The sequence below is a fragment of the Ciconia boyciana genome, chromosome 1 (assembly GCF_034638445.1).
Source record: "Ciconia boyciana chromosome 1, ASM3463844v1, whole genome shotgun sequence".
Lineage (NCBI taxonomy): Eukaryota > Metazoa > Chordata > Aves > Ciconiiformes > Ciconiidae > Ciconia > Ciconia boyciana.
This window is the reverse complement of record NC_132934.1, coordinates 77,700,666-77,721,113: the sequence shown is the minus strand read 5'-3', so window position 1 is coordinate 77,721,113 and position 20,448 is coordinate 77,700,666. Positions and strand designations below refer to the sequence as shown.

General features: G+C 40.2%; 1 protein-coding gene across 2 annotated transcripts in view; it reads right to left on the bottom strand.

Moving 5' to 3' along the window:
- Window positions 1–20,139, bottom strand: part of MPPED1 (metallophosphoesterase domain containing 1) — a 65,826-nt gene extending 45,687 nt beyond the window's left edge. The window contains exons 1-2 of one of the 2 annotated variants that reach the window (XM_072850158.1): window positions 20,063–20,139; window positions 5,115–5,380 (exon numbers count right to left, since the gene is read on the bottom strand). In XM_072850158.1, the coding sequence (XP_072706259.1) occupies window positions 5,115–5,266 (152 nt within the window). In that variant the 5' untranslated portion in view covers window positions 5,267–5,380; window positions 20,063–20,139. The remainder of the gene's footprint in view (window positions 1–5,114; window positions 5,381–20,062) is intronic. The other variant, XM_072850166.1, reaches the window with a different exon arrangement.
- Between the last annotated feature and the right edge of the window lie 309 nt (window positions 20,140–20,448).

Genomic DNA, 20,448 nt, shown 5'->3' with positions numbered 1-20,448 from the left:
TACTATTTTTTACCTTTACAAAAGATTACACAGACTTCTAGATCTGCCTGATGGAAGGGATTTATTAAAACAAACCTAACAGTAATGGGAGGTGTAAAAATTCTTGATGTTCACATCACAACATTTTCAGTATTTGTTGGGTAGATGGATTAATTTAAAGAGATTAAGGAAAAGAGATTGAACTATGGCAGTAACTCTGAAACAAATACTTACAAATAAATCAAAGGCATTGCCAGTTTCAAAGGAACAGTACTATCCCATTTAATTGTTTAAATATGATTACACGGTACACAGGGAAAAGATTTATTTTAGATACCTAAAAACATTTAAAAGCATTTTTTCTAATCATAACTTTTTTCTGCGAGTTATATAAGTCCAGCAAATTTAATTAACACATTTTGGAGATATGTTTCAGTGTGTTAATGCAAAGCAAGATAAGAACTCTCCTGACAACTGCTGTAAATGTACGTTCAAGCCTGACTATTGTCAGGACAAATGTGGCAACTTTCTGGGCTTAATCATACTAAATGAAATCAGATGCTGTGAGGGGTGAGGCTGCATTGTTCAGAGCCCAATCTCGATATTCAAAACTGAGGAAACGAAAAGATCTGACCCAGTTTGATGAGACTTGCTTATGATTTAGAAGAGGAAAGCAGAGAACACCTCTCTGCTATATGAGGAATACTAATTTTCAACTCAATCTTTTTACCCTCAATCCATATTTTGTTAGAATATATAGAAGCAAATGTATCTATATGCAGCTATACCATATCTACTATTCCAGTTGGGGAATTCTGGTGGAATAAAATCAAAAAGCTAGAGATGCAGGAGTTATATTTACGTCACTAGAAACCAGAGAGATATACAGAATTGTTACGAATTATTTTACTTTTACAACATTTATTTTGAAAGGACAAATAAAATTAGTTTTGTTCACTGTTGCAGTATGTAATACATATTCCTATCCCTTGCGGGTTGTGCTTCAATTCAGGAGCTTACTTTTACATAAATAAGCTCAGGAAAAAAGTTAGAGATCTTTGCTATTAATAATACTACCCCTGTTTACTGGGTAAATTTTCAGAAGTCATTCTACTGCTTGAAAGACATTATAATAATCTTTAATCATGCAATTTTTTCTCTAAGTCAAAGAAGAATTCTACGAAATTTATAGGCGGGTAAACTGAGGTGTTTTTGACAACTTCACATGACTAGTGAGAGTTAGGAATAAATCTAAAACATTTAAATCTTGTTAAATATAGAAAAAGTTCTTAGCATTTTCTACAATATATCTACAAAACTAGAGTATGAACAAATTAGTTTGTACCTGACTTTCCTATACCTTTTTAGGAAGAAGAAATGTTGGGTTTTTTACAGCAGTACTGGAAAAACAGCCTTTTAGTACAAGTACCCTGTAGTCATCTTTCTGAAGTTCCAGTTTTTGAACAGAAAGTAACCAAATGTGAGGTAAGGAGTAAAACCAGCTGTGATCAAATCCTACCTAATGAATACCCAGCAGTATGTACATGCTAGTGGGATATGTAAGCAAGCACGTACTGGAAACTGTAAAACTTGGCTGACAAAGAGTGGAACATTTGGACCCTGAGAGAGACCAGCTGCAAACCCTGCGTGTAGGGCTGAGGGAGTGTGTATGGTGCGAGAGGACCGCAGGCACATGTAGAAGGGCAGATGAAAACAAGAGAGATGCAGGGGGAGTTAGGCATAGGAGGTCACAACCTCCAACAGTGCAACTGCATGGCTGCCATCACATGTTAAAAATGCCTCTGTTTTGGAGGGAAGAGAGCTACCATAGAGCAAGCTTCATGGATGGTGAGTGGAGGTAGCACGGGGGCAAAGGAATATGGATGGTGAATGGTGGGATTTAGACTAGTGAGTGAGGCTTGTCATAAGGTGCGAGCTGTGTGAAGGGTAATGCATTCAGTTCATGGAGTTCCTCCTCAAAATGAACTGGGATGGCTGGATAAAAATGTGGCAGAGCTGACCCTGGCTATCGTTGCAGCCACTTAAGCTAAAAAGATTAAACATCAGTCAGTAAACAAATTTCTGATTATTGCTCTCCCTGCCCAGCACTTCCCAAAGTGAGTTACAGGTCGTATTAGAAAGCCAGGTTTAAATTACACATACTACCCTGGCACAACATAAGGATATGGACTGGTCTAAAACACCACTTTTTGACTTTTCATGGTAGAGTAGCCTTTAAAGCAGGTGCTTCTTCTCCTTCAGAGATCTTTTAAAGCTCAGCACAGCAGTAAGCTGGGTGTTTGGGAGTAGCATGCATTTCACATGTTGCTCCTCTGAAGCTGAATGGGAAAAACAACAGACTTACCATGGCAACCCATGCAGCACGTAATACACACGCTTTTTCTTACAGTTTGGATGGGGATGGGGAAGATGTGGACAGCATTTTCCTGGTTGCTGAGGTATGTATAACTTTTAAATCCTGTGCAACAGGCCAGAGAATTTTCATGGGAAAAAGGCAGCAATACAGAAAAACAAATAAATGAGATGCAGATTTTCACGTTGAAGTGATATGCACACACTGAGGCCGGATATAGGTAAAAACATATGTCAAGTTTCACAAACACATTTAAGTTGTATTACTGGAAATAATTTCTGAAGGCTCAATCCCCATATTCTTGTGTAACGCATTCCCACAGCAGCTGTCACACCAACACCCAGTGCACTGTTTGCAGCGTGAGCAGAGGAATAAAGATCTGCTGATTATTTTTGTGCAAATGCTTTTGTTTTTTTTTAAACCAGTATGAAAACTTGCAGAGAAATTGAAAAGCAAAGTTAAAAAATCTCAGAGCAAAACCCTGCCAGAGGTTAGTTTATACACTAGATTTCAGTGGTTTCACAGAGGAGCAAGACAGGAACTTCCCAGAAACTACTGATGGACTTGAAAACACTGTCAGAATTTACCACCCTTCTTATCAGTGGCAACCCAGTCATCTCACAAGCACAGGGATGCTAGACTAAGATGGGGCTAGGAAAGGGCTGTCAGCATGTCATGGGTGCTAAGAAGTGAAACAAGAAATATAAAACTGCACGGAGGGCCAAGGAAGAGCTGCAAGATTAAACTCAGGAAAGGAGCACAAAAAACCCCCCTGTGGTTAAGTAGTTTACTACAAGTTCAAATGTCAACAGGTCTATGTGAAATCTGTTTATGATTGCCTGCAACGTCACTAATCTAGGTATTTTGAACTACACACAAAGACAAGGCAAAGCCCTCACCTCCCTGAAGTTAATGACAAAACTTGCATGGACTAAAGCAGGGCTAAGATTTCACCCATAACAATCACATTAATAAAAGGTGCTTTTGTTACACTTTTTATGTCTACTTTTCCCTTCTTTGTTACTATTCTATTCATTGGTAGGAGGTAAAAGCAATCCTGCTGGTATTCAGAAACATTATTTACAATTTCTGTACCAAGACAAAGACTAGGTCAGACTGTGGTAAATGTTTCGATTGATTTAGCCTGTTTTTCTATTTGCACAAGCTTCTTCAACAGTATTAATCATTCATGACAGACTGCTCAACTCTTCTGAGGAACCATTTCTAAGAACAGCTTATTTCCAACTACTTGCTTAGGTGCTGAACTTCTATCATGCAGTTGATTGTCTGAGCCCTCCAGTAATATGATTTGTTACTGGTTAGAAGTTTAAACCACATATTGTTGAGTACCAAGTGGATACTAATAAAAAACTTATTTTCAGCCCAGTAAAAAGCATTCAGCTTTTAAGACCAGTGAACAAATTCATGAGTGCGCAGGAACTGTCTGAATATTCACAAAGAATGGCTAAGCCTCGACAAATAAAGCAACCTGCATTCAGCATTTTTATTTGTAAAAGTATATCTGAACCTACATTTGTTTGTTTGTACTTTTGCTACCATTTGCCAGCTCTATAAACAAAAGATGTTTCCCAGTGCTAACACTCAACTCATTTTACTGTTTGTATTTCAATAGTACCTAAAAACCCCCAACATAGACCACAAGCTAATGCACTGCTCCCAAAAACTGAGTGTTTGCTCACCACCCTGGTATATCTGTTAGTCTTCAGATTTTTTTAATATAATATCTAATTTATGCCAAAGAATGTACGTAAGTATTCACTGAATATACACATAGCATTCAACCAGTCATAATTGCTGAGTTTTTTAACTGCAGAAATCATGGCCTATGTTTGCAAATTACCAAATCACATTAAACACCAAAAATGTGAATGAGGTGATTATTTATTCAGTCTTCCTAAAGGAACTAAAGTTTCCTCTAAATAAATGAAAACTACCCTTCTGATCTAAAGATAAGGCTGCTTCTCTCTTTAATAAACACAATAAAGTGGTGCAGACATTTTTATTCCCTATAAAAATATTTTACAGTAGAATTTTATACTTAATTTATTTGTAATAGCTTTACTGTTTTGCTCTTCCTTCTGGCTTTAAACTTTATGGCAGGTTTCATTTTGTAATTATAATTCTCCACTTTACGTTACAAGTAAATCATTTAGAGCAGTTAATTTTACTGATGTTGTCATTATATAAGAAGTCAGAAACAAACACATTATTTTAATTACTCTTTAAGCACTTGGCATCTTCACCACATCAGTATGAAAGTAAGTTGTCGGATGGGTGCCCACACTATTTTATTTATTGATGTGATTTTTCCCTTGTATGTAGCTGTAATATAACTAACCAAACAGTATGTGTTGTACAGATACAGGCTTGGTATTTTCAACAACTATTTACATCAACAAGCAAGTGCATGATGCAAACAAACATTATTAAGATTGCAGAAAGTATCATCCTTGTAGCATGTCTTATTTTATTACCACTGCTTGTTGTTTATTTCTCTTTTTAATACGTAAGTATCATGTATTAAAGTTATGCTAGTGGAATGATCTTTCTCCCATCCTTTAACAAAGTACTTATACTTTCCAAACGGACTGATTTTGTATCATTACAGTAATTATTATTAGAAAGGCAGCAAAACAGTGTTCTTTGAATTCTTTTTGACTGGTCCATCAAATACTACATCGACAAGGCAATAACAATTCAGAAGGCTGTGCTAGAGCAATAACAAAACTATAATACTTACATTTGCACATGTGGGGGCTGAAAACGTCCCTGGTTAATGTTGTAGAACGTGAAAGCCTGTGTGGGGTTGGAGCTGTACTCATCCACTTCAATTATGAGTCTACTGTGCTGATGCCTTCTAGCTGCCATAATGTGCGACTGGGCGAAAGCCATGCTTGCACTGTGTAGTTCAGCTTTTTCAGGCGATCATATCTGCTATCTTCCTACATCGATGGAAGAAGACCATGTCATCTCCTTACCTAATCAGCACACTCCCCTTTGAAAAACCTAAAAGCAGATTGAAGAGATGGAGCATAACTGTTTGACAGTTAATCTGTTTGGAATTTGCTTTATTCAATATGAGATGAAGATGAAGGGGGGATATGGAGCGATGAAGACACACAGCTCAAAGAACTCATCACAAACCTTTCCAACCCAGCAATTTGATGAACATACTTTAGTTGGAGGTGGGAAGCAGGGAGTGGAAGTAAACTTGCTAAAGAACACAGGGGCAACTTGCTCAAATATTTCAGACATTTAATACAAATCTAAAAGACAAGGCAGTCATTCTTCAGAATGGTGCGTCAAATAATAATGTTTCTTCAACACAATCTTTTACTCTCCTTTCTTTTTTTATTGCATTACTGAATGTTTATTCCCCATCCTCCTTCACAAAAAAATCACCAAACCCGAAACTGAATACATGGCTGTGCACAACTAAAATGCGAGTTAATTAAACAAGCATCAGTTTAACCAATTCTTCAGAAAGTCCATGCCACTTATTACAGGGAAGCATTGCAAGTGGTTGTTCTTTACATCCTAAGGAACACAGCAAACGGCCTTCTGGGCACATGCTCCTGGTTTATAGCATCACTGAAGCAACTCCTGACACAGATGCGAAGGGCTCCCCCCTTCCAACACATTCTCTTCTCAGTCAGCACTAGCCCAACATTCTGGATTCACTGGAAAAGAAAGTGATTCAAAGGCTAACACACAGTTAAATGTTATTAAACATTTAAAAAAATAAAATCCATACAGGTTTTATGTTTGGGAATAAATTTTTCCCCTGAACGTTATGCAAGTCTAAAACAGCAGCACTGAAAATGGCTAGACGAACAGCAAAGTGAAACCAACTGGAATGAAACAGCAGAAAGTAATTTAAATGTGAATTCTACTTTATTTCCCAGTTTTAATAAAAAATGGATTATAAGGTATAAAAGTGGGTATTTTTACAGTATAATTTTGTATCCTTTTTAAAAGTTGCCTGTCTTAAATATTTACTTTCATGCAAGCAAGGGCTCTTTTCTTCTAGGGAATATAAGTAATCTGCTTCAGAAGATGTATTTCATGAAAAGCCATGCTAGAATGCAGCAATTCACTTAATATGTGCAGTTTCTGGAAAGCAGGACTACAAGTATTTTATGTGACCTTGCTGATGTGCCTTACTTCCATTCTGAAGGGACCACTGCCAAGAGTGATGGATGAGGGAGGTCTTCATAGTCACTCAAATTTTTAAAGCTCTTTACAGGTACTTAGGTCCAATTCAGTTCTAGTGGCAGTCAAGCACCTAAGCATCTTTAAAAATCTGGGCTTCAGTCCTTTGCTTAACTACTACAGATGTTAAGTGCTCCACGAAGTGGCTGGTGCATTTTTGTTTTGGGAAATCTTGTCCTTAGGAAACTGAAAGGAGAGATTCAGCTCAGTTTTGTTACTTGCTGAATGGCTGTAAAATGATAACAACTTGCTGTCACTAACAACCTGCAGGAAAACAGTGCGAGGATAAAAGAGCAGATTCCTTCATGTCCTCCCCTAGAATTGCGTGGTAAGGAAATGGTAGAATAACAACAAAGAAAATTTTGGATTTTAAACACTCTCAGATGCCTTGTTCAGGCTACGGAACAAGCAGTGGCACAAAGGAATGTGCCAGAGCAGGGGGAGGGAAAGGAGGCATGATCCTTGTAAGAATAATGAAGTACAAATTGCTGCATTTAGGAAATAAGAAATTATGATGGCAGATGTGAAGAACCCTCCCTGAGGAGCTTCCTGTATTAAATGATGCATTTGTAAAGAAGTTTGAATAGGCAAGGTCAGAGATTTTATAGGGGGCAAACTGTTCTAAGTGAACATACTTCTGTTTGAAATAAACTATTAGAACTGGTGACCTCTAGAAATATTCTCCAGTAAGATTAATAATTTATGATTCCACAGCTCTACATAAGGATTTCAAACTACCTGAAAAACACAGCCTTTGTTTTATAATCCAGGGATTACGCCCACTTTACACACAACTGAACTGCAGTTACAAAGGAGTTAAGGCACCGCCTTAAGAACCTAGAATCTCCCTTTGGCCTTAGTAAGTTCTCAGGAGCTCACAGCAGCTGAGAAAACGGCCTCTGTCAGCCTCCTCTTTTATGACTTCTCCCAAGTTATACATCAAATCTGCTGCAGAAACAGCAGATGTATTCAGGTACCCCAATATCCACTCAAGCTCTGCTTCCTCTTTCTGGGTAAGTGGAAAATAGCACTTACCAACACAAACTAACTCAAAAGAACAAATCTGTTTGCGAACAGAAACAAACCACAGCCAGCACACCGCTGATACACCCTTTAGTGCTGAAGAGTTCTTTTAAGCAGGGAATCAATCCTTGCACATGGGAGAGCGTGTGAATCACACCATTAGGCCAGCTTGAGAGGATGCTAGCCATAGACATTCAGCAAGAAGTTCACCATATAAACATGTAGAAAATGGGAAGACAACGTATTTCACTTGAGGTAAGGAAAAAAAAAAAGGAAAAAAAAAAAAAGATATGCCACAGCACTGCCAAATGACAGTCACCCAACATCAACCCTGGACACATAAAAAGCATCCAAGACTGGAGAAGAAAAGAAAGCGCCAGATCCTGCAATAAAAATAAAATAACTAGCAATCATATGAATAGCCTGTGCTAAACAAAAATCAGATATGTAACACACATAATCAGTAAGCATAATTCAATAGCAAGCTTAATTCAAGCTCATTTCAGAAACATACACAGATGTCTTTGAACCTTACCTTTCAGTCTAGGGTTTTCTTCCTGCATAAGTGGTTGGCTGACTACTAACATTCTTGGTGTTCGACAGAACAAGCTGTCTCTTTCCAGCTTGACTGATAACCAGACTGACACCCATTACTCCCCTCTTTCTGTTTCCATTTCCAATCGTCCCCCAAATCGTAACTTTTTCTTTCTTTTAATATGCTGAAATTTCTTCCTTTCCCAAACCAGAGTATAAAATGAAGCAAGGAAATAATTATCTGCTTCTATAGCATGCAAGTTTTTAAATTATATGCCCAGCATTACCAACACAGAGCATTAAGACTCAAATCCCCACAGCAACAACATGCTAACCATCCTCTTCCCCCAGACTTACGGAGCTGCGGGATGTCTGCCAGGGAAAAACAGAGAAATGTAAAAAGGACTGCAAGAACATGAATACTAAAATAAATATCACAAACCTGGCTGTTAGAATCACAGACTGAGAAAAAGCTATTAAATCAGCTAAGCCATCTTCTAACTGATGGCAGGAATGTTCTCCATACATTATTTTTCTGCTGCTTTCTCCAGCATGTGTTCAAATGTTCACAGAGCTCTGACCCAAAGCCCACTGTGTACAGTGGACACTGCTCCACCATCTTCAGAAGGCTTCATCAGGCCACAAACTATGTGGATTGCAACATCTCTCCTAAGGAATTACTGGACTAGGCAGGTGCTTGAACCCAGACATATATTTAAGTCCTTTGATGAGGTCCTCAAATAAATCTTTGTACTAAGATTTTTTTACTTTTTCAGCCTGAAATTTCTGGTATTTTCATCTCACAGCCTTCTTGTATAGCTGGCATAATTATTTCCCTGTTTTACATGAATTTTCCAGCCTATTTACGCATCCCATTTCTCTTTTTTCCATTTCAAGCCAACATTTTATTTTAATCTCACTTCTTCACTCACAGATTCTGCTTTATTCTACATTCATCCTTCTCGTGTCCACTGTCTCTCACCATATCTCATTCCATCATCCCCGCTGTTCCCTCCATCATCTACCCTTTGTCTCAAGCCTAAAAACAACACTGAGACTACTTGAAAATTATTCCAGCAACACAAAATAGGAATCTAGACTTGAAAACAACATGGCTCAAGCAGATGTCACTGAAATAATAATTAGAAACCAAGATAAAATACTGGTGATGATTACGTAATAAAAAAGAAGTTACAAATTAAGAGAGAAAGCGGTGAAGGAGTTATCTGTTAAGCAATGAGCTTCTCTAGGTTACAAAAAATCTGGAGGTCAAGAAGCACAACATGGCTATAGTGTACCCCAGGAAGAGTTCAAGAGAGGCGGTTGCCAGATTTTGCACTAATAACAGTGAAATAACATAAAGAAAGAAGAGGATGCTGGGACTCTCGGCAGTACCAAGATCAGTGGCAAAGAGGTAGCTACAGAAAACATGTTAGTTTTGTTCAGAGTCTGACAAGCTGGGATACAGGAAGGCAATGAAGAAACGAAATGTGGTATCAAAAAAAAGGCATTTTCATGCAGCTATAAAACATCAAAGCCATATTTTTTCAGGGAAAGCCAGTAAGACAACAGCAGTAAAATACCTTAAAGAAGCACATGAGAGTTTGTCATAGACCCCATAGTGACACACTTGCTTCTTGTGCACATCTTGGATACTGTTAACCAGAAACCCTTCCAAGAGCTCCATAAAGGGTTCAGGTCTTCCCCTACACTGCATTACAGTGCTCTTCATAAACTGTTAGGTCATCCTTTACATGGGGAAGTAGACCCTTTATTTAAACCCAAAAAAAAGCGCTACAGAATATTCTGCAGCAATGGTTCCAATTGTCATAGTAACATACCTATAACCACTAGTGATTGGCTTCGTTATCACAAATTACTGGTTTTGGTTTAATCCCCCCCCCCCCAAAGCTCGTTATAGACTGACCAGCAGTAAGTGAACATACTGGAATCAATAAAGCAATCACTTACAATGAGAAACAGGCTGAAAATGCTAAAGGTTTTTTGCTGTCTAAAATACCCATTTCAGATACTCCAGATAGAAGCCAATCAATTGAATTAGTCTGCTATCTTCAGTTCTGCCATCAGGAAATGAATACTGAAATGATCCTAAAAAGGCATTATTCTGTGAGAAAGGATGAGCCAGTCAAATCACTCTGCAGATTAAAGCTTTTCCAAAGGGATACACTCTCCTCTTCCGAAGGGATACACTCTCCTCTTCCTCCTCCTCATTTTCTGAAACAGAATGCAAGTCCTGGCAAACCAAAACCACCAAGTCTACCCTTAGCAGACTGGTTTGGACTCACTTGACAAATGAGGACAAGCGAAGGCAGCATAATCAAATGTCATCGAGACACTTGTAGATCTTAAGGTTGATCATGCACATTTCTACTGATGGAATCATTAGGCTTTCAAAACAAATACTATTTGCCATAGACAGAAACATTTCCCATTGCATTTAAAAAATAAACAAATAAAACTGCAATGTATTGAAGTGCAATATGCACTTATAAGCCCCCTTTTCCCAAAGCAAACACTTTATGTACCTGCAATTTGTGTCAATGAGAACTAAACAGCATTAAAAAACCAACAGACTCCTCAAGGATAACTGAACTACAATCTCATAACCTGTGGTGCCATTTAAGGTGTTTACCACTCTTACAAACCTCCCAGAGTTCTTCATGATGAGTGCAGTGACCTAGAAATCCTGCCAGGAAACCTAACCTTACTTCAGCTACAGAAGCAGTACGGCATTTGAGAGCATTAGTTTTTCTAAATGCCAGTTTAACGGTGGTGAAATGTGCCAGGGTGACAGCCTTCAAGCCTGCAGCCCTCCATCCCCAGCACAGAGAGAGCGCGCGCAGAGGGGCTGCACCCGCGCCAGGCCTGGCCCGCTTCCCTGGCCCGCCTGCGTGCCTCAGGCCTCCGCTGCAGAGACCACCACTGAAGGGCAGCTCTAACTTCATATCCACACAGGCTAAGAAATCCCCAGTTTTAAGCAGCAAATAAATGTACAAATGAGAGTAAGTTTTGTAATGCAGATTTATCTCCACTAAAAAAAAAATGGAACGCGCTCACCAATCCATTCTGTGGGTACCATGAGATGGCAACATACACTGCTCCATCTGCTCCTCAGGGCATAACATGTAGGTACATTGCTGTGCAAGTTTGTAAAGTTGTCTTAAGGTCAAAAATTGGAATAAAACCTTTACAAATGCCTCTTTACCATGGCTCTTACCATTGATTTCACAATCCTCATCTGGTAACTAGAGCACATATGCTCCACTATGGTATTTTCAAAAACCTTTGCCTATGGTGTATCTTCATTGAAAGAGATCTTAAGCATCCCGTTGTTCAGCCTCTGCTCTCTTCAGTGGCTTCTGCTGAAAGAAGTTACACCATCCCCATGATTTACTAAGGGAACTCTTTGGGCGGTTTTTTTAAAACATGTCTGAGATGGTTTTCTGTGCCAGCAAATCTAAATTTGCTACCTGTTAGAAGTCAAATAATACTCAGTTCTGCGACCGTATCTCTTCCCTGGAAGTCAGAGCTATTCCCACTCATGTAACCAAAACCAGGGGGCATAATTCTGAGTTACTTCTATGCCTCAAAATCCTACTGACTTCAATGAGAAGAAATGCAAGATCTATCCTCTTCTGTTTAGAATCTCCTATTTCACCTATCAATAAATACTTCAGTGCCTCATCATATATATCACATATTTGTTAACTGCAGATCTACAGGGCACGGAGCAATCTGTTTTGTAATGTGAAAAAAATTCAGTGACTTAAATAAGACCTCTTATTTCTCTGTGATTAAAATTACCTTAACCTGTATTAGAAAAGAAAGAACAAAATCCCCCAAGATATTCCTCACCATGCTAAAACACACATCCTTGTTCTCCTTTGCTGATTATAATGACCAATCAAATACGGTATGACAAAATTCTTCACTGAAATTAATTTTTTTCTTCAAATTAGCTTTCTTACATTGCTCTCAAACACAAATATTATACGTTTCTCTCATTACTTTATTTATAAAGGATACTCATGTACTTGCTAGCTTTAACTGTCATAAAAAGATTATATAGACAGAGCAAGTAGGAAATGAGATAAATTAGTTGTCTTTTGGAACAATGCCCTAACATCCACTTCTGTGGGGTTCCCCCCAAAAATATACTGTACCTACTATATGCCCAAGTTCTGACCTGGCATCAAGAAAAAGAGATAGATGGATGCGTTCAGAGAACACAAAAATTGCACATTTACCTATGAAATCTAATTCTGTATTTATTTAAAGCAGTTACCACTTAAGATACCTTCTTAGCTAGTCTTATTTTGAATTATGATTGTATGATTTTAAATTACTTTTTCTCATTTCCCTACCTAGGTTCCCAAAACTACTGTAGCTGAATATTCTGTTTATGAAGATTTAATTTTATTTTGGCTCATCAGCAGTATAATTTTTTGAATCAAATTCTCATCCATACAAATAACTGTTAATTTATTCAATTTAAAAAATAAACAGAACCTAATAATATTGCTTTGTTTTCACCTTAAACTTCCACTTTACAATATATCCAATATATTTTACATTTAAACACTGCAATACTCTAAGATTTACAAATGGACTGAACATTTGTCAAGGCTAAATGCATTATTGTAATCCTACATACGATCTTGCCTGAATGTATAAAACTATCATATTTGGATAAAATATTTAAATGGATACATTTTTCTTAAGTAAAACCAAATATTTTCCCTGAAAAATATACTGGTTTGGCTCAATATTACCTGTATTTATCCCCAAATACCTGCAGAGGTAGCTAATCTATTTAAGTAATTACCTCTAGGGGAGGAAATTTTAAATAAATATCTAAAAGCCACAAAACTGGTTCCTCACTCTAAAAAATTTGCCTTCATTTCTGGCAGTATTTCAAAATCTACATTACTGAAAATCATGAGTATACATTCATAAAAGACAAATTACAAGTCCTAAAATAATACTCATTCTAAGGGAAACTAGCTAAAAATACAGGTTATGTGGGGAAATGATCAAAAATGGACATTCCAACAGGAGTAAATTAGGGTTGCGGGGATTTGATTCTACATTTCGGTCTGTAATTTGGGCATGTCATCTCATTAAGCTCTTGAATCTCTTAAAATGTTATTTACTGAGGAGATGACTATGTAAGTACTGAAACATTATATATATATAAAGAAACAGTTTGGTTTAATTTTCCACTGAAGAATGTTCTTTTTCTTCACCCTTTTGTGACAAGTGGCCTCACACTCATTTCCTAGCCTTCATCTGTACAAGCCCTGCTGGGTCAAGTCCCATTTACCTGCGACACATACTTTATTCAAATAGATTTCAACGGAAATTGTGTATAAATGCACAGAATTTGACCGATTTGATCATTCATGCATATCTGAGGGCAGAATACATCCCATCTGATTTAGCGTGTTTGCTCCGATACCAAAATTACATCAGAGTATGTCAAAGCCTAATACTGAGCAGAGGATTATTTTAGTAGACAGTTCAAGCAGTTTTCATGTAAGCATTCAAAATCAGTGTCGGTCACCAGCAGCGTCAGTCTGTGGGTCAGCAAAGTACAGCAGAGATGCTGGGGTGGCTCAGGGCAGAGGTGAATGGCACACAGCACCCCTGGAACAGCCAGCAGCAGAGGCAGCAACTCCCCTGCTCTCAGTTTAGCAGGAGCCACAAGCTGCTGCTTCGTACACAGGCAAGTTAATACTAGTAAGACAGTTCACAGGGTCTTCCCTTTTTGTGCAGCAGCACCTCTCGGCTGTGGATGAATTTCTATTGCCAATATTCTCGTCCGATTTCAGAAAGAAATCTAACAGTAACAACTCTTGAAAGGTTGCTGATCTCTACGTCAGTACACAAGAACAGAAAATAAAAGTGGCCAATCTATTCCTGTAGTTCAAGATGAATGAAATGCCAAAGTACCAGCACACAAATATATATAAGGTAGAATGTAGAACGCAGCTTACACGTAGATACATTTATAGTGATACTACTTCTGAGATCAGTGTATCTTTTTCTGTTAAGGCCTGGAGTTAAATTATAAAATTAATCAAGCAAATCCTTAACAGCTACATTTTTTTCCCTTAAGACACAAAACTTTGAAAATGAAGTACACTGTCCTATTCATTTTGTTGTTTCCACGTTTTACTCATTTAGCTGCATCCATCCCATTGAAATCCTTCATGTCATCTGATTAATGTTCAGGGAGGGAGTCACTGGGTTTTTCCTGTTTATTTTTCCAGGTATCCTCCCCAGGACTGATACAAGGAAAAATTACTTAACAGTTGTTTGGGCCACTCACTCCTCCTACCTGTAAAGTTGTGTCCACAAAAAGCCCCCCTACACAGTCCACAGGAAATGGAGACAAAGGCAACTAAACCCTTTCCTTCAAAGAAGGAGAGAGAGGAAAGATAGTATGGGGGAAGTCCCAGACACACAGTCCTGAGGGGGAGCGTTTCAGGTCAAACACCTCTGGATATTCTTGAGACCTATAATGCATCCTACTGATTAGCAAAGCATCCAGTCCTGCAGTGCCTTTCTCACACAGGGATGCTTCAAATCACTGCTCTCCCTGAAGCTGAAGAGGCTACTCATAAAAGAAGCAAGATTCAGAAGAGCTACACTGAAAGTGCACTCACGGTACTCCATGGCAGCTAGGCTAGCTCAGGTGGAAGCTATCACACTGCAAAACACGGTGCAGGCTGTGCCAGTGACAGGAATAGCTGGTCAGTGACTGGGCTGGCTGCCTCCGAACTGTGACTCCGAGCTGTATGCACTGTACATCAGCTGATTCGCTGGCTGCTTGAAAAAAATCTGTTGAAAATTTTATTTGAACCGACTACAAATTTTCATGTGATGCACAAGATGCTAAAACAAAGCCAAACAGTTCAGGGGTGAAAAGTAGAGGGAAATAAAAATTTAAAAATACTTAGGAGGAAAGTATCGAAGTAGTGAAATGAACCCACTATACATTTTTGGGTTTTCTTTTCCCTTCTGTCTTACTTAATCAACCTGGTGAAACCAGAACATTTTTTTGGTGTTGCGAAATCTGAAGTTTCCACTGAAACGTGTTGAAGCTGACATTTTTTTTGTTTGGTTCTTATTCAAGGTACTAGATTATTAACTACTGGTAGTAGCTGAGTTTTAATCCATCCCACCCCTGCTGCAATAGGCAAGGTATCTTGAACTTTACCAAAAACTACTCACACTAGGGACAAAATGTTGAGGGGCAAAACTGAGAAATACCTCAGGACAGCAGTACAGTGAAGATAAGCTCTGAGTAAGAAATTTTTTTGTTTACTACCAAGGAACCAGAAGAAAGGCTGCCCCACAAAGTTGAAATAACCCTAATATTACTATTTATTATTATATGAGTGTCCACAGACCAAGTGAACTCCAACAGCACACTATGCTAGGCACTGTACAACCATGCAGTAACAGAGTCTCTGCCCCAAACAGCTTACGGTGTCCAGAAGCTCAACGAAGGATATGGGAGAAAAATAACACAGCAACGCAGAGAAATGATCAGTGCAATGGCAGAGCACTATGTTCCTTCCATTTTCCTTTATGGAGAAGGAAAAATTAAGTGGGATTAGCATCACAAAAGACAAAAGCAGAGAGAAGACGGGATATGATAGAGTCAGTGAGAGGAGAAAAAAAGGTGATAAGAAATAAAGTGGCATGCAGGATGTTTGAGCTATACAGCACATTAAGCTAAGTGATGCGACTGCAAGAGCTGGCAAAGAGGGAGCTTGAGCAAAACAACCAATTAGGAAAAGGCAGAGAAAAAACAGTCAAAAATATCAGTAACCATCGGTCTCCTTCGTATGCTGCTTCTACAGCTGCTCTGCTGGCTTCAGTCTTTGGTTGAATGGCAAGACCCTCACCTGCCATAAGGGAAGCCGGACTGGCTATATGGCAGAGGAACTGAATTTAAAAGGTCGAGAAGGCATGCCGCATAAAAAATAGCTTTCAAAAAAGTAATATAAGCTAAATATAGTAATCTTGGTTTTAGCAGAAATGTATAAATTAAAAATATATAACAAGTAAGGGCAAATACTTGCAATTGAAATGTATTATACATATATATTACACCTCTGAATCTGTGTAAAAAAGAAGACGAGTCCTTATTACGCTAATATTAGTATGGCTCTCCATAGTCACACACAATACAGCATATTTAAATGACATTATGAACTCAATCTTACTCCCATGATAAATAATGGCATTTTAAATAGTGACTGAATGGAAAGCGCTAAGCATTTTGTATTTAGGTTAGTGTAATGAATCCCAAATCATTTATGACTGCAAGTTACTACATATATGCCGTGACAGTTATTTGTTAATTCTAATACGATTTCCACTGTCGTATCAAATCACAGCAAAACTGTCACACTTGTTGACAGTTTCAACAATGAGGTCAAGCAGTGAGCATTCACAAAGAATGAACTGCTTTACCCTCCAGAGGTGGCCACAGCAGAAGCAGGTGAATAGCCATTACCATGACAGCTCTGCTCCTTTTTGCAATAGATCTTATACTGGACTGTCATTCTGCAACCTTGCCCAAGCATTACATTCGCATGTTATTTTATCTGTAATAACATCAGCCTGAAAAGATTATTTTCTAATAGGAAGTCAAAGGATAACAGTCCAGTGACCTTAAAGGACCCTCTTAAATTACTAACCTTGCTTATATTTTGAAACACAACCTAGAACATCCAGAACTGAAACAAGCATGTATCTAAGTTAGAAATAACAATTAGAGACCACCTTGCTCTCAGACACTCTCACACACACCCAATTTACCTATGGACAATGATCACAGAATCCAAACTGGTGTACGATCCAGAACACCCAAATTAAAGTTTCCAGCACTGCACTTAGTCTTACTCTGAGAGCTCAAACTGTACATTGTGATATTCTAATATATCTCAATGTAACAGGAACATGTGAAAAGGCTTTTCCCTCAGATTACCTTACACATCCTCTCTAAATTCTTCAAAACAAGGCTCAATCAAATGGACTGCATTGATTTATTTTTACTGTGTTTATTAATCATTTGAGATGAAAACTGTTTTCAGGGACAAAAATATTAAAATTATCAATTATAAATGCATTTTTTTACTTAATGTTTTATATTGTTTCCATATGTCTGAAAAAAGAAACTGCCTGGGTAAGCGACTAAGCAGTTATCTGGTTTCAGGCGATTTGAGTCTCCTTCCTTGTAATTCAATGGCAGAACTCTAGCTGCCTTCAAAAACAGTAACCTTTTTATACACCCCTACATGTCCTAGTGTACAGAAGAGCCCACTCCTGTGTAACTCTTCAGGTGAGGAGGACTGCACCTGAGGCAGCAGATCTGATCATATTTGGTTCTTAAAAGGACATAATCCAGACTTTTTTTCTAATTCCATATAATAAATTTGATTAAATAAATGCAATCACAAACAACACCATATTCTATGAACCATTAACTCAAGAAGCAGAAACATCAATGTCAGAATCAGCTATGTATGCCAAATCAGAACTCCAGTCCGCTTTACATTCCTGCTGACAGTTCCTGTAATGAGCACACAGCATTAAATAAAAACCATGACCTGTTTAAACAAAGATCAGAGCGCCAGCTTTATCTTTACATTCTCTCATGTTTGTTGTTTGGCATCACAAACTAATACCAAAACAAGTATCTTATTAATACCAGCTCAATATGTTTTCGTACAGGGGATGAAGGGTTTGCTCTCATCTACCAAGAAGATTTGTGTATCTTTAAAATGGGCATTTTTCTTCACACGAACATGTACAGGTATTCTCAGCAGCTACTCTGCTTTAAATTAGACTGAAGGAGAGCAGGGAGAGAAGAGATAGAGGGAATAATGTACAAGCAAGAAATTTTAAGAGTCTTCTATCTCAGATAGCTTGAGACAATGAAATAAACCAGAAGAGCCAAGCTAAAACTGTTTAAACATACCATTAACACTTCATGGGTAATAATTAATATCAATCAATTCATGTATGTATCATACATGGGACAGCCATTACATTTAATAATTTCAAAAAAATCCGTATGTAAAATAGAAATTAACCCCCCCTATTGGTGTAGTACACTACCAGAAAATTTACAGTGCCTGGCATCATGAACCTGTTTATTACGAATGGGTGCAACACAGATTACCATCATGTAATGACTCCTTAATTGGTCTTCTCAAAAGATACACTCTTTTTTTTTGCTGTAAAATTTCAGACATGCACATTTAAAATGTAGTCTTGTATTTTAAATATCTACTGATATTATTTTGAAAAACTGAAGAGTTCACTTCATCAGGAGCCAATCACAAAGTTTAATATTCTTGCCTACTTATCAGTTTATCCAGAATATCCAAAGCTCCTTTATAGTAGTCCAAATTACCTACTAAATTTATTAAGCCTTAACTGAAGTTGAAATGGCTATCAATATCAGCATTATCAGCAGATCTCTTAATTATGATATTGTCAAGGTATAGATTGTGTAAGCAGAAATCTTCAACTATTGATCTTCCGCCAAAGAGAATGGAATGTTTAAAATCTGTCTAGTTTCTGCATGTTTCCCATCTTTATCCTCTGCGTTATCCACAGGCAAGTATATGCATTTATAAATGTATTCCACACTACCCATCTTAAGGTGCAAAATATAAAATGCAGGTATTAAAAAAGCAGCGTATTAAAAGCAATGAAATCCCTACCTAAACGTCCCTAATCTTTTTTTCTGCTCCACTGCTTTGAGCGTGCTGGATACCAAATAAGAGCGCAATAAATTACAGGAAAATTAGCATGAAACCTGAAAAACTTATCGAACGGTTTCCTCCCGGAACAAAACTTCGGAGGTCACTAAATCCTCTCCTACGACAAAGCAAAGTTCTTCCACTTCCACTACCCCGTCCCCCGGCTACACGAGAAGAAGCTATGGGGAAGGCGCACACGGATTTTCCTCGGGGGCTTCCCTCCCGGGAAGTCTCCGGTGGCGGCTGGTGACACCTGAACACGGGGGGACGAGAGCGGCACGCCGGGGCACCCCGCGAGCGGGCGGGCTGGCGGCGGTGCCGGGCGCCCGGGGGTCGCCACCGCCGCCCGCCCGCGGCAGCCCAGCCTCCGCCGGAACTCTGCGAACAAAGTAACTTGCCGGCTAGCTCGCGGGCGGCAGCTGGACACGCGTGGGGCAGGGGGCTGCTCTCCCCCTTGGCGAGCAGACACTCGCACGGCCGGAGAGGCAGGCGCGGGCAGGGCAGCGCTGCCCTTCCCCGAGAGCACGGTGACAGCCCTTACCTTCACACACCCCCGTCCTCACGCCCGGCGGCAGGCAAGCGCCGGCAGAGCAGCACTGAGGCAGAGCAAGGGGAGCTGCCAGGCTCTTGGCGGCTCTCCCTCCGCCTCTCTCCCGCTCCTCAGAGAAGCCCTTCCCCCCCCCCCACCCCCCGACCGCCTCACTCTCTCTAGCTTTGGGGCATATATATATATATATATATATATATTTTTTTTTTTTTAAGGAGCAAAGAAAAGCCACGGGGAAGCTTGGTTGGGAGAAGCAGAGCCCTGACGCGCTTGGGGGTGGGTAGGTGGGGGGGCGGCTGGGGGGGTTCCAGACCCTCGCACGGCAACACAGGCAGACCCATCCCCCCCCGTCTCCTCAGTCCCCAGCCGGGGAAGGCAGCGCTGAGGCTTGAACCTCGCTGCCTTGAACCGATCCCGCACCAGGGAACGGGCCCTGTGCACAATCCCCCCGCCCCGAGCCGGCGGGGAGACCCCGCCCGGGGCGGCCGCACGCATCCTTTCCCCGCTCCCCATCCCTGCAGGGGCAGGGGGGGGTCGGGGAGGAGGCTCCCCCAAAATACTTACCCTGCCCGCTGGGGCTGCTTTGAAGACGCAGGATTTTGTGCGAGCGATCGTCTCCTTCTCCGGGAGCTCAGCCTCCCCTCCCCCCCCGCCTCCCCTCCCCCGCCTCCCCCACCTCCTTTGGGGGGCCAAGAATCCCCCACTGCCGGCCCTCCCCTCCTCCCCGCCCGGCCGGGGAGCCCCGCCGGCCAGCCGTGCCCCGCGCCGCCGGAGCCGTGAGCTGCCGGGGCTGCGGCCGGGCCGCGGCCGGGGCGGCCCGGCCGGGTACGGGGCCCGCTGTGCTCCATGGCCCCCGGCCGGGGCCGGGACGCGCTGCCGGCCCGCGCTGCGGCGGAGGCGCGGGTTGGCGCCCTCCCGCCTCGGGTGGGGGTCAGCGGGGGGCGGCGCGG